The sequence below is a fragment of the Narcine bancroftii genome, chromosome 11 (genome assembly GCF_036971445.1).
Source record: "Narcine bancroftii isolate sNarBan1 chromosome 11, sNarBan1.hap1, whole genome shotgun sequence".
Lineage (NCBI taxonomy): Eukaryota > Metazoa > Chordata > Chondrichthyes > Torpediniformes > Narcinidae > Narcine > Narcine bancroftii.
This window is the reverse complement of record NC_091479.1, coordinates 16,810,465-16,826,945: the sequence shown is the minus strand read 5'-3', so window position 1 is coordinate 16,826,945 and position 16,481 is coordinate 16,810,465. Positions and strand designations below refer to the sequence as shown.

General features: G+C 53.7%; 1 protein-coding gene across 1 annotated transcript in view; it reads left to right on the top strand.

Annotated features, from left to right (window-relative positions):
• The first annotated feature begins 10,457 nt into the window (after nt 1-10,457).
• rbpms2a (RNA binding protein, mRNA processing factor 2a) overlaps nt 10,458-16,481 on the top strand; it is a 108,042-nt gene continuing 102,018 nt past the window's right edge. The window contains exon 1 of the mRNA XM_069902719.1: nt 10,458-10,941. Coding sequence (XP_069758820.1) covers nt 10,891-10,941 — 51 coding nt within the window. The 5' untranslated portion in view covers nt 10,458-10,890. The remainder of the gene's footprint in view (nt 10,942-16,481) is intronic.

Here is a 16,481-nt window from a genome sequence, read left to right as displayed (position 1 = left end):
TCCCATTTATCCCAACTCTCTGCCTCCTGTCAGACAACCAATTTTCAATCCAGGCCAATAGACTTCCCCGGACTCCACGTTCCTGTAACTTACTGATAAGTCTCTTGTGCGGCACCTTATCAAACACTTTCTGGAAATCCAAATATACAACATCAACCTGTTCCCCTCTATCCACCGCACCCATTATATCCTCAAAGAATCCTAACAAGTTTGTCAAACAAGATCTTCCCTTTCTAAAACCATGCTGCGTCTGCCTGATTGAACCCTTACGTTCCAAAAGTTTCACTATTTCATCTTTAATGACGGCTTCAAGCATTTTTCCAACCACAGACGTCAAGCTAATTGGCCGATAATTTCCAGTCTTCTGCCTACATCCCTTCTTAAAAAGTGGCGTGACATTTGCTGTCTTCCAGTCTGCCGGGACCTGCCCAGAATCCAAGGAATTTTGGTCTATGACCACCAAGGCATCAACTCTAACTTCTGCCATTTCCTTCAGAACCCTTGGATGCATATCATCAGGACCAGGTTATTTGTCAGGCTTTAGTCCCATTAGTTTCTCCATCACTACTTCCTTTGTAACAACTATTTTATCAAGGCCCTCCCCAACATTCGCATCCTTAACTCCGCACTTGGGCATGCTGGACGTGTCTTCCACCGTGAAGACTGACACAAAATATATGTTCAATGCCTCAGCCATTTCCTCATTTTTTGCTACCAGATTTCCTTTCTCATCCTCCAAGGGTCCTATGTTATCTCTGGCCATCCTCTTCCGTTTTATATATTTATAAAATTTTTTGCTTTCTATTTTTATATTTTGTGCCAATTTACTTTAATAATCCTTTTTCCCATTTCTTATTACCCGCTTTGTAACCCCTTGTTGTCTCTTAAAGTTTTCCCAATCTTCCAGTTTCCCACTGCTCTTTGCAACTTTGTACACCTGTGCCTTCAATTTTATACTCTCCTTTATTTCTTTTGTTAACCACGGTTGATTTTTCCCTCCCTTGCTCCCTTTTTCCTGACCGGAATATATTTTTGTTGAGCATTACAAAATATTTCTTTGAAAATCTTCCACTGTTCCTCAACTGTTTCATCAATGAGCCTGTGCTCCCAGTCCACTCTGCCCAATTCCTCCCTCATCCTATGGTAGTCACCCCTGTTGAAGCATAATATATTAGTTTTAGATCTATTTCCCCTTCCATCTGAATGAGAAATTCAATCAAACTATGATCGCTATTTCCCAGATGGTCTCTGACTATTACATCATTTACTCTACCTATCTCATTGCACAACACGAGATCCAGGAGAGCGTTTTCTCTTGTGGGTTCCTTAACATGCTGCTCAAGAAAGCTATTGTGGATGCATTCTATAAAGTCCTCTTCCAGACTCCCACGACCAACTTGATTTTCCCAATCTATGTGGAAGTTAAAGTCCCCCATGACGACTGCCGTATCATTATTACATGCCTCACTTATCTCTCTATTTATTTCCTGTGCCACTAAACTATTGTTATTTGGTGGGCGATAGATAACACCCACCAATAATTTTTTCCCTTTATTATTCTTTATCTCTACCCAAATTGACTCAACATTATGCTCTTTAGATCTTGTATCATCCCTCACTACTGCCTGGAGCTCATCTTTGATTAAGAATGCAACTCCACCTCCCTTACCATCCTGTCTATCTGCACCACCTGATACCATTGAAAGTTTAATACCCATTTAGGGTCACCTTGTAGCCATGTTTCCGTGATGGCTACCAAATCATAGGCATGGGTACCGATTTGTGCCTCAAGTTCACTAACCTTATTTCTAATACTGCGGGCATTCAGATAAAGTGCCCTTATGCTCTTTGACCTTTTAATATCTAGTGACTTCTGTAACCTTTTTTGATTTTTCTGCCCACTATTTTTCTTTGTAATTTTCTTAACACCATCATTGACCCGAAAACTCACTGCACCATCTGATTTTTTACTTTCTCCTCCCAACATTACTTCTCCTATTTTACTTTTCCTGGCCATTACTTTATCTTCCCTACCCTTTTCCCTATCACTCTGGTTCCCATACCCCTGCTAAATTAGTTTAAACCTTGCCCCACTGCTGTACCAAACATACTTGCCAAAATGTTGACACCTTTTGGATTTGGGTGCAACCTGTCCCTCTTTTAAAGATCCTGCCTTCCCCAAAAAAGATCCCAATGATCCAAGAAGCCAAATCCTTGCCTTGTACACCAGCCCCTCAGCCACACGTTCATTTTCCTTATCCTTGCATTCTTTTTATCACTTGCATTTGGAACAGGTAGTAATCCCGAGATCACCACCCTAGCGTTCCTGTCTTTCAGCTTTCGTCCCAGCTCACTGTAATCCCTTTTCATTACCTCCTCCCTTTTCTAGTCAATGTCATTTGTACCCACATGTACCAAGACATCAGGCTGCTCTCCCTCTCCTCTCAGAATATTTTGGACCCGAGTTGTGATATCTCGAACCCTTGCACCAGGGAGGCAGCATACCATGCGGGTATACTTATCTGGCTCACAGAATCTCCTGTCTGTACCCCTGACAATGGAGTCCCCAATAACTATTGCATTTCTCCTTTTCCTATCTTAAATATATTAATAAGGCAGCCTCTACTGCTTCTTTGGGCAGAGATTTCCACAGAAAGTCAGTCAGGATTTTGAAAAAAATTGGTACGTATATTTATTAGTGAAACAAATGCATGAATGAGTGAGATACCCTGTCAGCTAACTCGCCGAAGTGCTACTGGTACCATGTACTACCCGTCGCGTGGTCAGGTGGTCGGCGACTAAACCGGCTCCCCTCCACCAGACTTGCCTGGCACGGAGAGTGACGAAAGACCCCACAGGATGAAAAACAGGACCTGCCAAAGGATGGACGAACCCTTTCATAGGGTCAACGGCCGCCTAGCAAACCCGAAGCGTGGAAAGGGAATCCCTTGCTCCGAAGCTCGATCTGGCCGCCCACTGCAACAGGACTTCCCCCGGCCGTCCTGGACCTCAACATGTTGCTGGATCCAGGAGGGGAGGTCGAGTGGGTGGTTCTGGACTTGTGCAACCTTCCCCCCACCCCCCCCCCCACTACTCACCTAAAATCCATTCAAGCACACTCTGTTTCTTTCTGAGGAGTGGGGGTATCCTCATATCAAACCCCATAAACTGACTGAAAGGAACCATTATCTTCCTATGGGATGGATAGACAGAAATATTATTACCGACATGTATTTCTTAATATTCATGTAGAATGTTTGCATCAAAATGTGTATGCAAGAGTAAAAGTGTGTATGTAATATCTTTTGTATGTCTTGCGGCTCTCAAACATCGGAGGTTTATCATATATGGCTCTTGCGTTAAGCATATTTGGGCATCCCTAATATAGAGGTTTATGAAATCTTGAGAAGCACCATTGTCATATTTCCAGGGGTGGAGAAATTGTAAACTTGAGGGGGATAGATTTAAGGTGAGAGGGGAAAGATTTATAAGAGACCTGAGAAGCACCGATATCATAGGGAATACTTAAAGTGGTATGTGAGTGGAAAGAAAAAGGTTGAGAACCACTGGCTTAGGGCTTGCCAGGTCCAGGATGGTCAAAGGCTGTGACGCACTGATACATTAATGCTGCAGGTCCCACCTCCTTATGATCCGGGATGCCCGCTTGCTTATGTAAAAGGACGCAATGACCTGGCATTCCTTGCTTCAGTGTGAACGACCCGAGCTGCCTTTAAAGACGGGTCGTTCACGCGTCCATTAAGTGGGTTTTGTGTTATATAAAGGACTAGAGGGAGAGAAGGGGGCGGAGGCTAACCAAAACCAGAGAAGTCGACGTCAATGTCATCTGGCTGGAGGGTGCCCAGATGGAACACAAGTAAGACATAAGAGGTCAGAGGTGTGTACAGGTGGGAGGGTAGAAGAGAAAGAAGACGAGGTCAGAGGGCTGTAAAGGGGTAATGGCTGAGTTGCTTTCAAGTTACAAATGGTAACCAAAGTTGCAACATTATTGCATCAATCAATTTAATGAAACTATGTTTTGTTTATATATTTTCCATTACAACATTTTACAGTTCAGTCAAACAGACCAATGCAAGTTATAGTACAATTACTGTCCAATAAAATGAGAATTCCTCATTTACACTGGCCAAATCCGGAGCTGGGCCATCTGGAGCCACGCTCCCTTATCTTAGAGCACGCTCACTTTACAATGCAGGGACATAGATTCAGTGACAAAATGGGGAGAAATTGAGGGGAACACAACCCAGTCCTCATCAAGGGCTCAGCAGCGGAGAGGGCCAAGAGCTCCAAATTCCTGGGTGTCAGCGTCTTTGAGAATCTGTCCTGGGGCCTCCACGTCGAAGCAGTCACGAAGAAGACTCTCCCACAGCTAAACGTTGGGAGGGGCTTGAGGCGATTCGGTCGGCGAGACGCCTTTACAGCCGCAGGTTCGAATCCCGCACTGCCCGTAAGAAGTTTGCACATTCTCCCCGTGCTTGCGGGTATTTACCCTGGCGGCTCCGGTTTCCTCCCACCATTCAAAACGTATCAGGAGGGTAAATTGGCCAGCAAGGACTGGTGGGCCGAAATGGCCTGTTACTGTGCTACAGGTCTAAACTTAAAATTTAAATTTCTGCAAACTTCTACAGGAGTTTGGTGGAGAGGATTCTGTCTGGTTGCATTAGCCCCCCAAAAAAAACTCCAGAGGGTTGTTAACTGGACCTGCCTCATCACAGACACCAGACTTCACATCATTAAGGACATCTACAAGAAAGCAGCCTCTATGCTCAAGGACCCCCTCCCACCCAGGCCATGCCCTCTTCACGCTGCTACAAATGGGAAGAAGTCTTCCCCTCCGCCCTACAGACCCTGCCTTACTTTCCCACTGACTTGATCTCGCACCCTTTTTAACATTTATTTGGAAATGTGGTTGATCTGAATGTTTGCCCTGTGACACACCCATGACAATCTGATTCTGTGGTGGTACATCACGAGCCGACTGCAGAGGGGCGACCTGTGTACCTGCAGGAAGAGCATCGGAGGACAAGGCCACTCCTGGCTGGCTGTCAATCAGCCGACCTGAATGGACCAAGCCCCACCTAGTCGGCTGCCAATCACCCTGCGGGATATAAGCTAGATCCGGCCCCTCGAGGCCAGTCTCAGAGCTTGCACAGCCACTCTCACAGCCAGCTCTGTGGAAGTTTATGTTGAATAAAGCCTGTAGACCAGACTTTTATGTTTGTGTTTCTGCCTCTGTTCGATAGCGCATCACAGATTCTGAGGATTCAGTAATACTGGGATTGGAGATAATAATGGGTTGGCCCCCCCCCTTAATACATACAACTGCCGTTGGTATTTCACAGGGATTATGGTCTGAGTTCCCCGGCAGGCAATATTTCCAGTGCCAGGGTCACCCAACTGTGTCGCCAAGAAGGAGGTGTAAATAATCAAACCTTTGGACAATTAATGATTGACAGATTTTTGCAGGGAATGGTAGTGAATGGGGTGTGTGGAGCCAAGACATATTTCAGTTATTCGATAAATATTGAATAAAAGTTAATTAAAGAAAAGAAATTCCTTCATTCAGGAGTTTGAGGTGTAAGTTTGCGGAATTTTCTTCTTTAACTTCCACAATTTTGCACTTTAAAGTGCATCGTTCAAATTCAGCTGCCCCATGGCTTACGGGCTGAAGTTCACAAGAGTAAATCTGAATGTGGGCAGGATATAAGAGAGGGTTTGCCTGGCAATGAAATGAGCTGTCATCTATCTCGTACGATCAATTTCCTCGCAGCTTGTGAACTACCTTCAGAAATGTGCAGGTTGCATCTCTCCTTCACTGATCCAGATGGGCAGAACGGTCTCACTTCTGGACCCACCGCTCTCCTCTTCCTCACCCAGGACAAGAAACAAACTAAGTGCATGCTGGAAATGAAACCAGTCTTGTCCAAGTTTCTCTCTCTCTTTCCCCCCCTCCCCCAAAAAAATTGCATTAAACTCCATCTGAAGGTCAGAGAGCCCACAGCTCTATTGCTCAGGGTGCCCGCTAATGGCAGTGTCTGCCAAACTCCATGGCTGTGAATGACACGCCACTCTCTTTCAATATTACCCAGCTCCGCAGAAGGGGCTTCAGTGGGTTACAGCAATTCTCGCCCCTTGTCTGAAGATCCCAACCCCCCTGTTGAGTTGACTCATAAATGCTTGTAACACGAAATATGTTTGAAACCATCGCAATTATAATTCATCTTCCAATTTTATTCATAATAATCTTCAAAAAATTGGCTGCTGCACTTTTACCAATGTCTCTCTAAATATAGTGGTCTCCAGTCTTTTTTTCCCCCCACTCTCACACACCATCCTATGCCATAGGTGCTCTGTGGTTAGGAAGGGATTACTTAAGATGGGAAGTGACTGGAACAAAAGGATGTGTTATTAAAAACCTTGATGAAAGCCCGAAACGTTGGTCATGTATCTTTGCTACTATATAAAGGACACCCCTGAGTTTCTCCAGCTTTGTGTGTTTACTTAATAAAAAGAGAACCTGGACATTGAAATTGCATTTAGATACCCACCTCCGACACACACAGACACCCCGCATACACACATACAGACACCCCCACACACAGCCACACACAGACACATACAGACACCCACATACAGACACCCTCACACACACAGACACACACGCAGATACCCACACATACAGACACCCACACACAGCCACACACAGACACCCACAGACACCCCCCCTCACACACATACAGACACCCACACACACACATAGTCATCCCCACATACAGACTCACAGACATACACACACACACACACACAGACACCCACACACAGACAGACACATAGACACCCACAGACACCCCCCCACACACATACAGACACCCACACACACACATAAAGACATCCCCACATACAGACTCACAGACATACACACACACACAGACACCCACACACAGACAGACACATACAGACACCCACAGACACCCCCCCCACACACATACAGACACCCACACACACACATAAAGACACCCACACACACAGACTCACAGACATACACACACACAGACACCCACACACAGCCACACACACATACTGACACCCACACACAGATACCCCCACACACAGACATGCAGACACACAGGCACATACATACACCCACACACACAGACACCCACATACACATACAGACACCCACACACACAGCCACACACACACATATATACAGACACCCACAAACACAGACATACACACACACACACACACACAGATACCCACACAGACAGACATCCACACACAGCCAGATACTCACACAGACAGGCACACATGCAGACACACAGACACTAACAGACACCCACACACACTCCCCATGCACACATACAGACACCCCCACACACACATGCAGACACCCACACATGCAGACACCCACACACACACACACACACACACACACACACACACACACATATACAGACACCCACACAGACATACACACAAACACAGATACCCACACAGACACACACATATACAGACACCACACACACAAACACAGACACTCACACATAGACTCACATGCAGACACACACACACATACGTACAGACAGGAACGAGATGTTTTCTTGTCTCTCACTCCCAAGTTGAGATTTGCTCCGATGACCCGTTCTGTCTTTATTACATTTTTTTGCATACATTCCTCCTTCCTCCTCCTCCTCCTCCCCATTCAAGACTTCCATCAACTCTCTACCCTCCATTTGAACCTCTGCACGTTTTAATTCGATTTTGGAGACTCGGGAGGAGTTGCAAGTGATATTAGGGCGACCCAGAAACTTTTTGTTTTGGGTTTAGTTGTAAACGCAGTTGAAACTCCTGCCCGGTTGAAGAAGCGAGATCAGACTCTCACCCCACGCTGCTTATCCTGCCTGTCTGACCTGCAGGTTTTGTGCTTTTCCTTCCGTCCAATGCCATGTTGTTCATATTTTCCTCAAAGTATTTTACTTCTCAGTTCATTGCCATTTACACGGGCTCGTTTTCCTGGGCTGCTGTTACATTTTTATTGACTATTTGATCCTCCCAGTTCAACACAAATGCCTAAATTTGTCTTGAGCTGGGATCAATCCAAGCAGAAAACAATGAACTCTTGGAGCCCGAGTTTAATTGCTCCTATATATGGACTTCGAAACCGACGCACTGCCTAATCCATCACGCGTTACCCACACAGGGCTGACAACGAAACTTCTCCCCAAAATGTTCGATCATCTTCCTTCTGCCCTACCCACCCCCACCCCATCCCCCCCACCCCCACCCCATCCCCCCCCAACCCCCAGCAATGAAAAAGTTAAACAGAAATCAATATTTAACAAGAAGGTTTGACATTACAAAGTGTTTTCCCTTCCCTCTTAATAAAAAAATCCCTTCAACTCCACCTGAAGGTCAGAGAGCCCACAGCTCTATCTCTGGCTCAGGGTGCCCGCTACTGGCAGTGTCCTCCAGGCCCCCACACGCCGCTCTCCTTCCCTATCACCCGGCTCCGCCGAAGGGGTTACAGCAATTCTCGCCCCTTGTCTGAAGATCCCAACTTCCCTCGCTGAGTTCTAATTGCTGGCTCACACGAAATGTGTTGGAAACTGTCCCAATTATAATTCAATTCCCAATTACCATTCATAATAACATTGCCTGCTATACTTTGACCTTCTAAATATAGTGGTCCACCACCTTTTTTTTCCCCTCCACACCACTCACACACTCTGTGGGATTGATGACTTGAGGTGGATGAGTTTCTCCAGCATTTTGCGTTTTCACTTCAACCAGGGTGCCTACTGATTTTTACTTTGGAGTGATATACTAAGGCGGTTTGCGACTGTGGGTTGGGGGGGAGAAAAGGTTGAGAACCATTGCTCGGATATGGTCTGCACACAATAACTTTGGGATGACACCTTCCCAGTTCCATAAGATAGAAGGGCAGAAGTGCACCATTTGGCTAATCGATTCCGCTCCCCTATTCCATCATGGGTCCCTCTCTCCGGCCTTCTCCCCGTAACCTTTGATACCCCGACGATTTCAGATACTTATGCCTTAAATGCACCCTACCACCTGGGCTCCACAGCCACCCGTGGTAGCAAATCCCACAGGTTGAATGCTCTCAAACAGAAGAAAACCCTCTGTTTTAATGGGTGCCCTTCAATCCTGAAATTGTGCTGTCAATCTGGCTTCACTTGAAGCTCCCAGACCCACATCCCAGTTTATAATGAGGGAGGGGCAATCCAAATACATCTCCAAGCATTCAGGAGGCCAGATTGCCCTAGCAGTGCCCCACCCTAAACTCACAGATCACTTTAAGTAGTTCCTATTGCCATCGGCGCTCTGTGATTAGTAAGGGGTTGCTTAAGGTGGGATGTGGGTGGGAACCACTGCTCTTGTCCCAAATGTTACTGAAATATTTTGCTGGAGAAAAATTGTAATTGGCCCATTTCCTTTGGAGTTCTGAAACCGTGCACATGACGAGCCAACGAGGGACGATTAAAACAGGGGCTTTCAAACTTTTTCCTTCCCACTCACATCCCACCTTAAGCAATCCCTTACTAATCACAGAGCACCGATGGCATTAGGGATTGCTTAAGGTGGAATGTGAGTTTAGGGGGTCAGAAACCACTCTACAGCGATCTTTACCATATTCAGCAGGAATCCATTTCCAGAGATACACAACCCAAGTTCCAAAACCCATTCTCAAGCTCTCTTTCGCAAGGACCACGTTTGGTAGAAGTGAAACACGAAACTCTGCGGACACAGTGATTGAAGTCAAAACACAACGCCGGAGAAACTCAGCGGGGCAAACAGGGTACATCATGGAGCCAAGATCCAGTGTTTGGGGCCTGAGATTTATTGTCAAAGTTCCAACATGAAATCAAATACAATCCTGAGTCTTTTCCCCTGTGAGGCAGAATTACCAGTGCGCCCAAAAAGAGACTGAAAGTAAAGAAATAATGTAAACAAACTGATGGTGCAATACAGATGCTGTCGAGGAGTCTGACGGCGCGACTCACGCCGGGCCCCCCCACACCTCCTTCCTGAGGGCAGCTGGCCGCCGGCAGCGCGTCTCCACGGCGGCGGGGAGGGACTTGCCCGCGAGGCCCTGGGCCGTGCCCACTCCCTTCGGCAGGGCCCGGACCCTCAGGGGTCAAAATACACCCTGCCATCCAGCCTCCCAAGGTCCACTTGATGCCACCATGCCCTGGGAAATTGGGGGCGTTCACCAGGGCCAATGTTGAGGAGCAAGCAAGGGGTTAACCTCCTTTCCAGCTCAGTGGATCAGATCTCTAAAGGTGCATCGACAAGGAGCCTCAATCACTTCAAAGTTAACTTTTTTTGAAACCCCAAAAGTTTTTGAAAGAAGAAGAGGAAGCGGTCTGATTGGCTGCGGGTTTCCAAGGGAGACGGTGACGTAGGCGTTTTGGATACTCTCCCAGCTGAACGAGATTGTTACATTAAATTCCGGCCAGTTGCCTCGTTGGTGAACAAATTGGAGAGGGGTCTCGCCGGGCGAGGAGCTGAACCCAATTGATAACGAGCCACGTGGACGGACAGCGTTGATGGGACGAGCAGGGTGGGAGTAAACAAGACCTCGCCCCCCCACCCACCCTCCCTCCAGCCCCTCTCTCAGCGCACCTTGATGCACCTCGTCGGGGCGAGAGTTTGGAGTTGTTTCACCCAGAGATTTGCGACTGTGACTCGGTCTCCCTCCCCCAGCTCTCGTCCTCTTCGCTCTCTCTCTCTCCACGCTTCAGGACTGTTTGTTGGAGAGGGGACCTGTTTATTTCCTTCCACGCCCCCCCCCCCCGCCCTCCCCCACCCGGAGCTTCGCGACGGAGAACCCCCGTGGAAAGTTTCAACATGAGTACGAAAACTGATGACCACAACAACAACCACCACAACGAGGAAGAGGTAAGGGAGTGGGAGGAGGGGGGGGGCATCAGACTGGGGGGAGGGGGTTTCCCCCGGTCAATCAGCCCAGTGTCCCCCTCTAGTCAATCAGCCCAATGTCCCCCCCCTGGTCAATCAGCCCAATGTCCTCCCCCTCTGGTCAATCAGCCCAATGTCCCCCCCCTGGTCAATCAGCCCAATGTCCCCCCCCTGGTCAATCAGCCCAATGTCCCCCCCCCTGGTCAATCAGCCCAATGTCCCCCCCCCGGTCAATCAGCCCAATGACCCCCCCCGGTCAATCAGCCCAATGTCCCCCCCCTGGTCAATCAGCCCAATGTCCCCCCCCCCCGGTCAATCAGCCCAATGTCCTCCCCCTCTGGTCAATCAGCCCAATGTCCCCCCCCCCCGGTCAATCAGCCCAATGTCCTCCCCCCCTGGTCAATCAGCCCAATGTCCCCCCCCCGGTCAATCAGCCCAATGACCCCCCCCGGTCAATCAGCCCAATGTCCCCCCCCTGGTCAATCAGCCCAATGTCCCCCCCCCCCGGTCAATCAGCCCAATGTCCTCCCCCTCTGGTCAATCAGCCCAATGTCCCCCCCCCCCGGTCAATCAGCCCAATGTCCTCCCCCCCTGGTCAATCAGCCCAATGTCCCCCCCCCTGGTCAATCAGCCCAATGTCCCCCCCCGGTCAATCAGCCCAATGACCCCCCCCGGTCAATCAGCCCAATGTCCCCCCCCTGGTCAATCAGCCCAATGTCCCCCCCCCCGGTCAATCAGCCCAATGTCCCCCCCCCCGGGTCAATCAGCCCAATGTCCCCCCCCCCCGGGTCAATCAGCCCAATGTCCCCCCCCCCGGTCAATCAGCCCAATGTCCCCCCTCTGGTCATTCAGCCCAATTATTTCCCCCACCCCCGGTATGAAAGTTTGTTTTCTCCTCTAAGATCTGTTGGAATTCTTGGCCAAGCCTGAGAGGGGGGGGGGTGTTTTTGGGAAAATCCCTTCATTTCTCCCCCCCCCCCAAACTCTGGTGGTGTGGTGGGGGGGGGGGGTGGGGGGGAACCACCGCCTCTCATCCGCTGTGTCCCTTTTAAAGTGGGGCTCAAGAGCAAGTTGGAGGGAGGGAGGGAGGTGATCGGTTCATCTACCCCCTCCAGTGCCCCCATCCCGCAGACCCGGCGTGTCGGGCTTGCACCCTCCTGGGCAGAAAGTCGGGCTCGTCCCGCACACAGGACGGGCGGCTTCGGTCCAACGCTCGCCCCGAATCTCCCCACTCGCCTGGGTGAACGGGGCAAGTCAGGGTTCTTTAAGGGGAGACCCCCCTCCAACTAGGGCTGCGCTGGCGACCGCGGCTGGGGCTCGCAAAAGCCATCGTTTAGCGGTCAAACAGTGTCCTGTGTGGGTGTCACGTATGTGTGTGGGTGTCACGTATGTGTGTGGGTGTCACGTATGTGTGTGGGTGTCACGTATGTGTGTGGGTGTCACGTATGTGTGTGGGTGTCACGTATGTGTGTGGGTGTCACGTATGTGTGTGGGTGTCACGTATGTGTGTGGGTGTCACGTATGTGTGTGGGTGTCACGTATGTGTGTGGGTGTCACGTATGTGTGTGGGTGTCACGTATGTGTGTGGGTGTCACGTATGTGTGTGGGTGTCACGTATGTGTGTGGGTGTCACGTATGTGTGTGGGTGTCTCGTGTGTGGGTGTCTCGTGTGTGGGTGTCTCGTGTGTGGGTGTCTCGTGTGTGGGTGTCTCGTGTGTGGGTGTCTCGTGTGTGGGTGTCTCGTGTGTGGGTGTCTCGTGTGTGGGTGTCTCGTGTGTGGGTGTCTCGTGTGTGGGTGTCTCGTGTGTGGGTGTCTCGTGTGTGGGTGTCTCGTGTGTGGGTGTCTCGTGTGTGGGTGTCTCGTGTGTGGGTGTCTCGTGTGTGGGTGTCTCGTGTGTGGGTGTCTCGTGTGTGGGTGTCTCGTGTGTGGGTGTCTCGTGTGTGGGTGTCTCGTGTGTGGGTGTCTCGTGTGTGGGTGTCTCGTGTGTGGGTGTCTCGTGTGTGGGTGTCTCGTGTGTGGGTGTCTCGTGTGTGGGTGTCTCGTGTGTGTGGGTGTCTCGTGTGTGTGTGGGTGTCTCGTGTGTGTGTGGGTGTCTCGTGTGTGTGTGGGTGTCTCGTGTGTGTGTGGGTGTCTCGTGTGTGTGTGGGTGTCTCGTGTGTGGTGTGGGTGTCTCGTGTGTGTGTGGGTGGGTGTCTCGTGTGTGTGTGGGTGGGTGTCTCGTGTGTGTGTGGGTGGGTGTCTCGTGTGTGTGTGGGTGGGTGTCTCGTGTGTGTGTGGGTGGGTGTCTCGTGTGTGTGGGTGGGTGTCTCGTGTGTGTGGGTGGGTGTCTCGTGTGTGTGGGTGGGTGTCTCGTGTGTGTGGGTGGGTGTCTCGTGTGTGTGGGTGGGTGTCTCGTGTGTGTGGGTGGGTGTCTCGTGTGTGTGGGTGGGTGTCTCGTGTGTGTGGGTGGGTGTCTCGTGTGTGTGGGTGGTGTCTCGTGTGTGTGGGTGGGTGTCTCGTGTGTGTGGGTGGGTGTCTCGTGTGTGTGGGTGGGTGTCTCGTGTGTGTGGGTGGGTGTCTCGTGTGTGTGGGTGGGTGTCTCTCGGGGCGTGTGGGTGGGTGCCTCTCGGGGGCGTGTGGGTGGGTGCCTCTCGGGGGCGTGTGGTGGGTGCCTCTCGGGGGCGTGTGGGTGGGTGCCTCTCGGGGGCGTGTGGGTGGGTGCCTCTCGGGGGCGTGTGGGTGGGTGCCTCTCGGGGGCGTGTGGGTGGGTGCCTCTCGGGGGCGTGTGGGTGGGTGCCTCTCGGGGGCGTGTGGGTGGGTGCCTCTCGGGGGCGTGTGGGTGGGTGCCTCTCGGGGGCGTGTGGGTGGGTGCCTCTCGGGGGCGTGTGGGTGGGTGCCTCTCGGGGGCGTGTGGGTGGGTGCCTCTCGGGGGCGTGTGGGTGGGTGCCTCTCGGGGGCGTGTGGGTGGGTGCCTCTCGGGGGCGTGTGGGTGGGTGCCTCTCGGGGGCGTGTGGGTGGGTGCCTCTCGGGGGCGTGTGGGTGGGTGCCTCTCGGGGGCGTGTGGGTGGGTGCCTCTCGGGGGCGTGTGGGTGGGTGCCTCTCGGGGGCGTGTGGGTGGGTGCCTCTCGGGGGCGTGTGGGTGGGTGCCTCTCGGGGGCGTGTGGGTGGGTGCCTCTCGGGGGCGTGTGGGTGGGTGCCTCTCGGGGGCGTGTGGGTGGGTGCCTCTCGGGGGCGTGTGGGTGGGTGCCTCTCGGGGGCGTGTGGGTGGGTGCCTCTCGGGGGCGTGTGGGTGGGTGCCTCTCGGGGGCGTGTGGGTGGGTGCCTCTCGGGGGCGTGTGGGTGGGTGCCTCTCGGGGGCGTGTGGGTGGGTGCCTCTCGGGGGCGTGTGGGTGGGTGCCTCTCGGGGGCGTGTGGGTGGGTGCCTCTCGGGGGCGTGTGGGTGGGTGCCTCTCGGGGGCGTGTGGGTGGGTGCCTCTCGGGGGCGTGTGGGTGGGTGCCTCTCGGGGGCGTGTGGGTGGGTGCCTCTCGGGGGCGTGTGGGTGGGTGCCTCTCGGGGGCGTGTGGGTGGGTGCCTCTCGGGGGCGTGTGGGTGGGTGCCTCTCGGGGGCGTGTGGGTGGGTGCCTCTCGGGGGCGTGTGGGTGGGTGCCTCTCGGGGGCGTGTGGGTGGGTGCCTCTCGGGGGCGTGTGGGTGGGTGCCTCTCGGGGGCGTGTGGGTGGGTGCCTCTCGGGGGCGTGTGGGTGGGTGCCTCTCGGGGGCGTGTGGGTGGGTGCCTCTCGGGGGCGTGTGGGTGGGTGCCTCTCGGGGGCGTGTGGGTGGGTGCCTCTCGGGGGCGTGTGGGTGGGTGCCTCTCGGGGGCGTGTGGGTGGGTGCCTCTCGGGGGCGTGTGGGTGGGTGCCTCTCGGGGGCGTGTGGGTGGGTGCCTCTCGGGGGCGTGTGGGTGGGTGCCTCTCGGGGGCGTGTGGGTGGGTGCCTCTCGGGGGCGTGTGGGTGGGTGCCTCTCGGGGGCGTGTGGGTGGGTGCCTCTCGGGGGCGTGTGGGTGGGTGCCTCTCGGGGGCGTGTGGGTGGGTGCCTCTCGGGGGCGTGTGGGTGGGTGCCTCTCGGGGGCGTGTGGGTGGGTGCCTCTCGGGGGCGTGTGGGTGGGTGCCTCTCGGGGGCGTGTGGGTGGGTGCCTCTCGGGGGCGTGTGGGTGGGTGCCTCTCGGGGGCGTGTGGGTGGGTGCCTCTCGGGGGCGTGTGGGTGGGTGCCTCTCGGGGGCGTGTGGGTGGGTGCCTCTCGGGGGCGTGTGGGTGGGTGCCTCTCGGGGGCGTGTGGGTGGGTGCCTCTCGGGGGCGTGTGGGTGGGTGCCTCTCGGGGGCGTGTGGGTGGGTGCCTCTCGGGGGCGTGTGGGTGGGTGCCTCTCGGGGGCGTGTGGGTGGGTGCCTCTCGGGGGCGTGTGGGTGGGTGCCTCTCGGGGGCGTGTGGGTGGGTGCCTCTCGGGGGCGTGTGGGTGGGTGCCTCTCGGGGGCGTGTGGGTGGGTGCCTCTCGGGGGCGTGTGGGTGGGTGCCTCTCGGGGGCGTGTGGGTGGGTGCCTCTCGGGGGCGTGTGGGTGGGTGCCTCTCGGGGGCGTGTGGGTGGGTGCCTCTCGGGGGCGTGTGGGTGGGTGCCTCTCGGGGGCGTGTGGGTGGGTGCCTCTCGGGGGCGTGTGGGTGGGTGCCTCTCGGGGGCGTGTGGGTGGGTGCCTCTCGGGGGCGTGTGGGTGGGTGCCTCTCGGGGGCGTGTGGGTGGGTGCCTCTCGGGGGCGTGTGGGTGGGTGCCTCTCGGGGGCGTGTGGGTGGGTGCCTCTCGGGGGCGTGTGGGTGGGTGCCTCTCGGGGGCGTGTGGGTGGGTGCCTCTCGGGGGCGTGTGGGTGGGTGCCTCTCGGGGGCGTGTGGGTGGGTGCCTCTCGGGGGCGTGTGGGTGGGTGCCTCTCGGGGGCGTGTGGGTGGGTGCCTCTCGGGGGCGTGTGGGTGGGTGCCTCTCGGGGGCGTGTGGGTGGGTGCCTCTCGGGGGCGTGTGGGTGGGTGCCTCTCGGGGGCGTGTGGGTGGGTGCCTCTCGGGGGCGTGTGGGTGGGTGTCCAAACCCAATGGCATAGGTGATTTTAAAGTGCACGATGCTGTCACTCTTGCGGGTGGGGGAAACTGATGGGGTTTTTTACCATTCTCTTCCCCCCCCCCCTCCACCCCCACCCTACCCCCACCCCATGCAGTGGTTTGGGGGTACATTTGCCTTCTAGTCTCCCCCCACTTACTTGGAAAAGGACCGTTCTGCTCATCACCCCCATTCAATCGCTAGCCCGCTTTTTCTCCCCTCTGCGACTGTCAAAGATTTGCATGCATTTTGTTTTGCTCCAGATTTGATTGCTAAGTTATTCATATCATCTTGAGCCAGCGAACTGGGCTGCCACTCTTGTTAATGTAGCAATCCTGCCTCTTTTAAACCCCTTCCCTGTCATACCCTCACCCCCACCCCGAGTCCACCGACAATCTCAGCACTGTCGGTGAAAAAGGGGGATCCTCTCG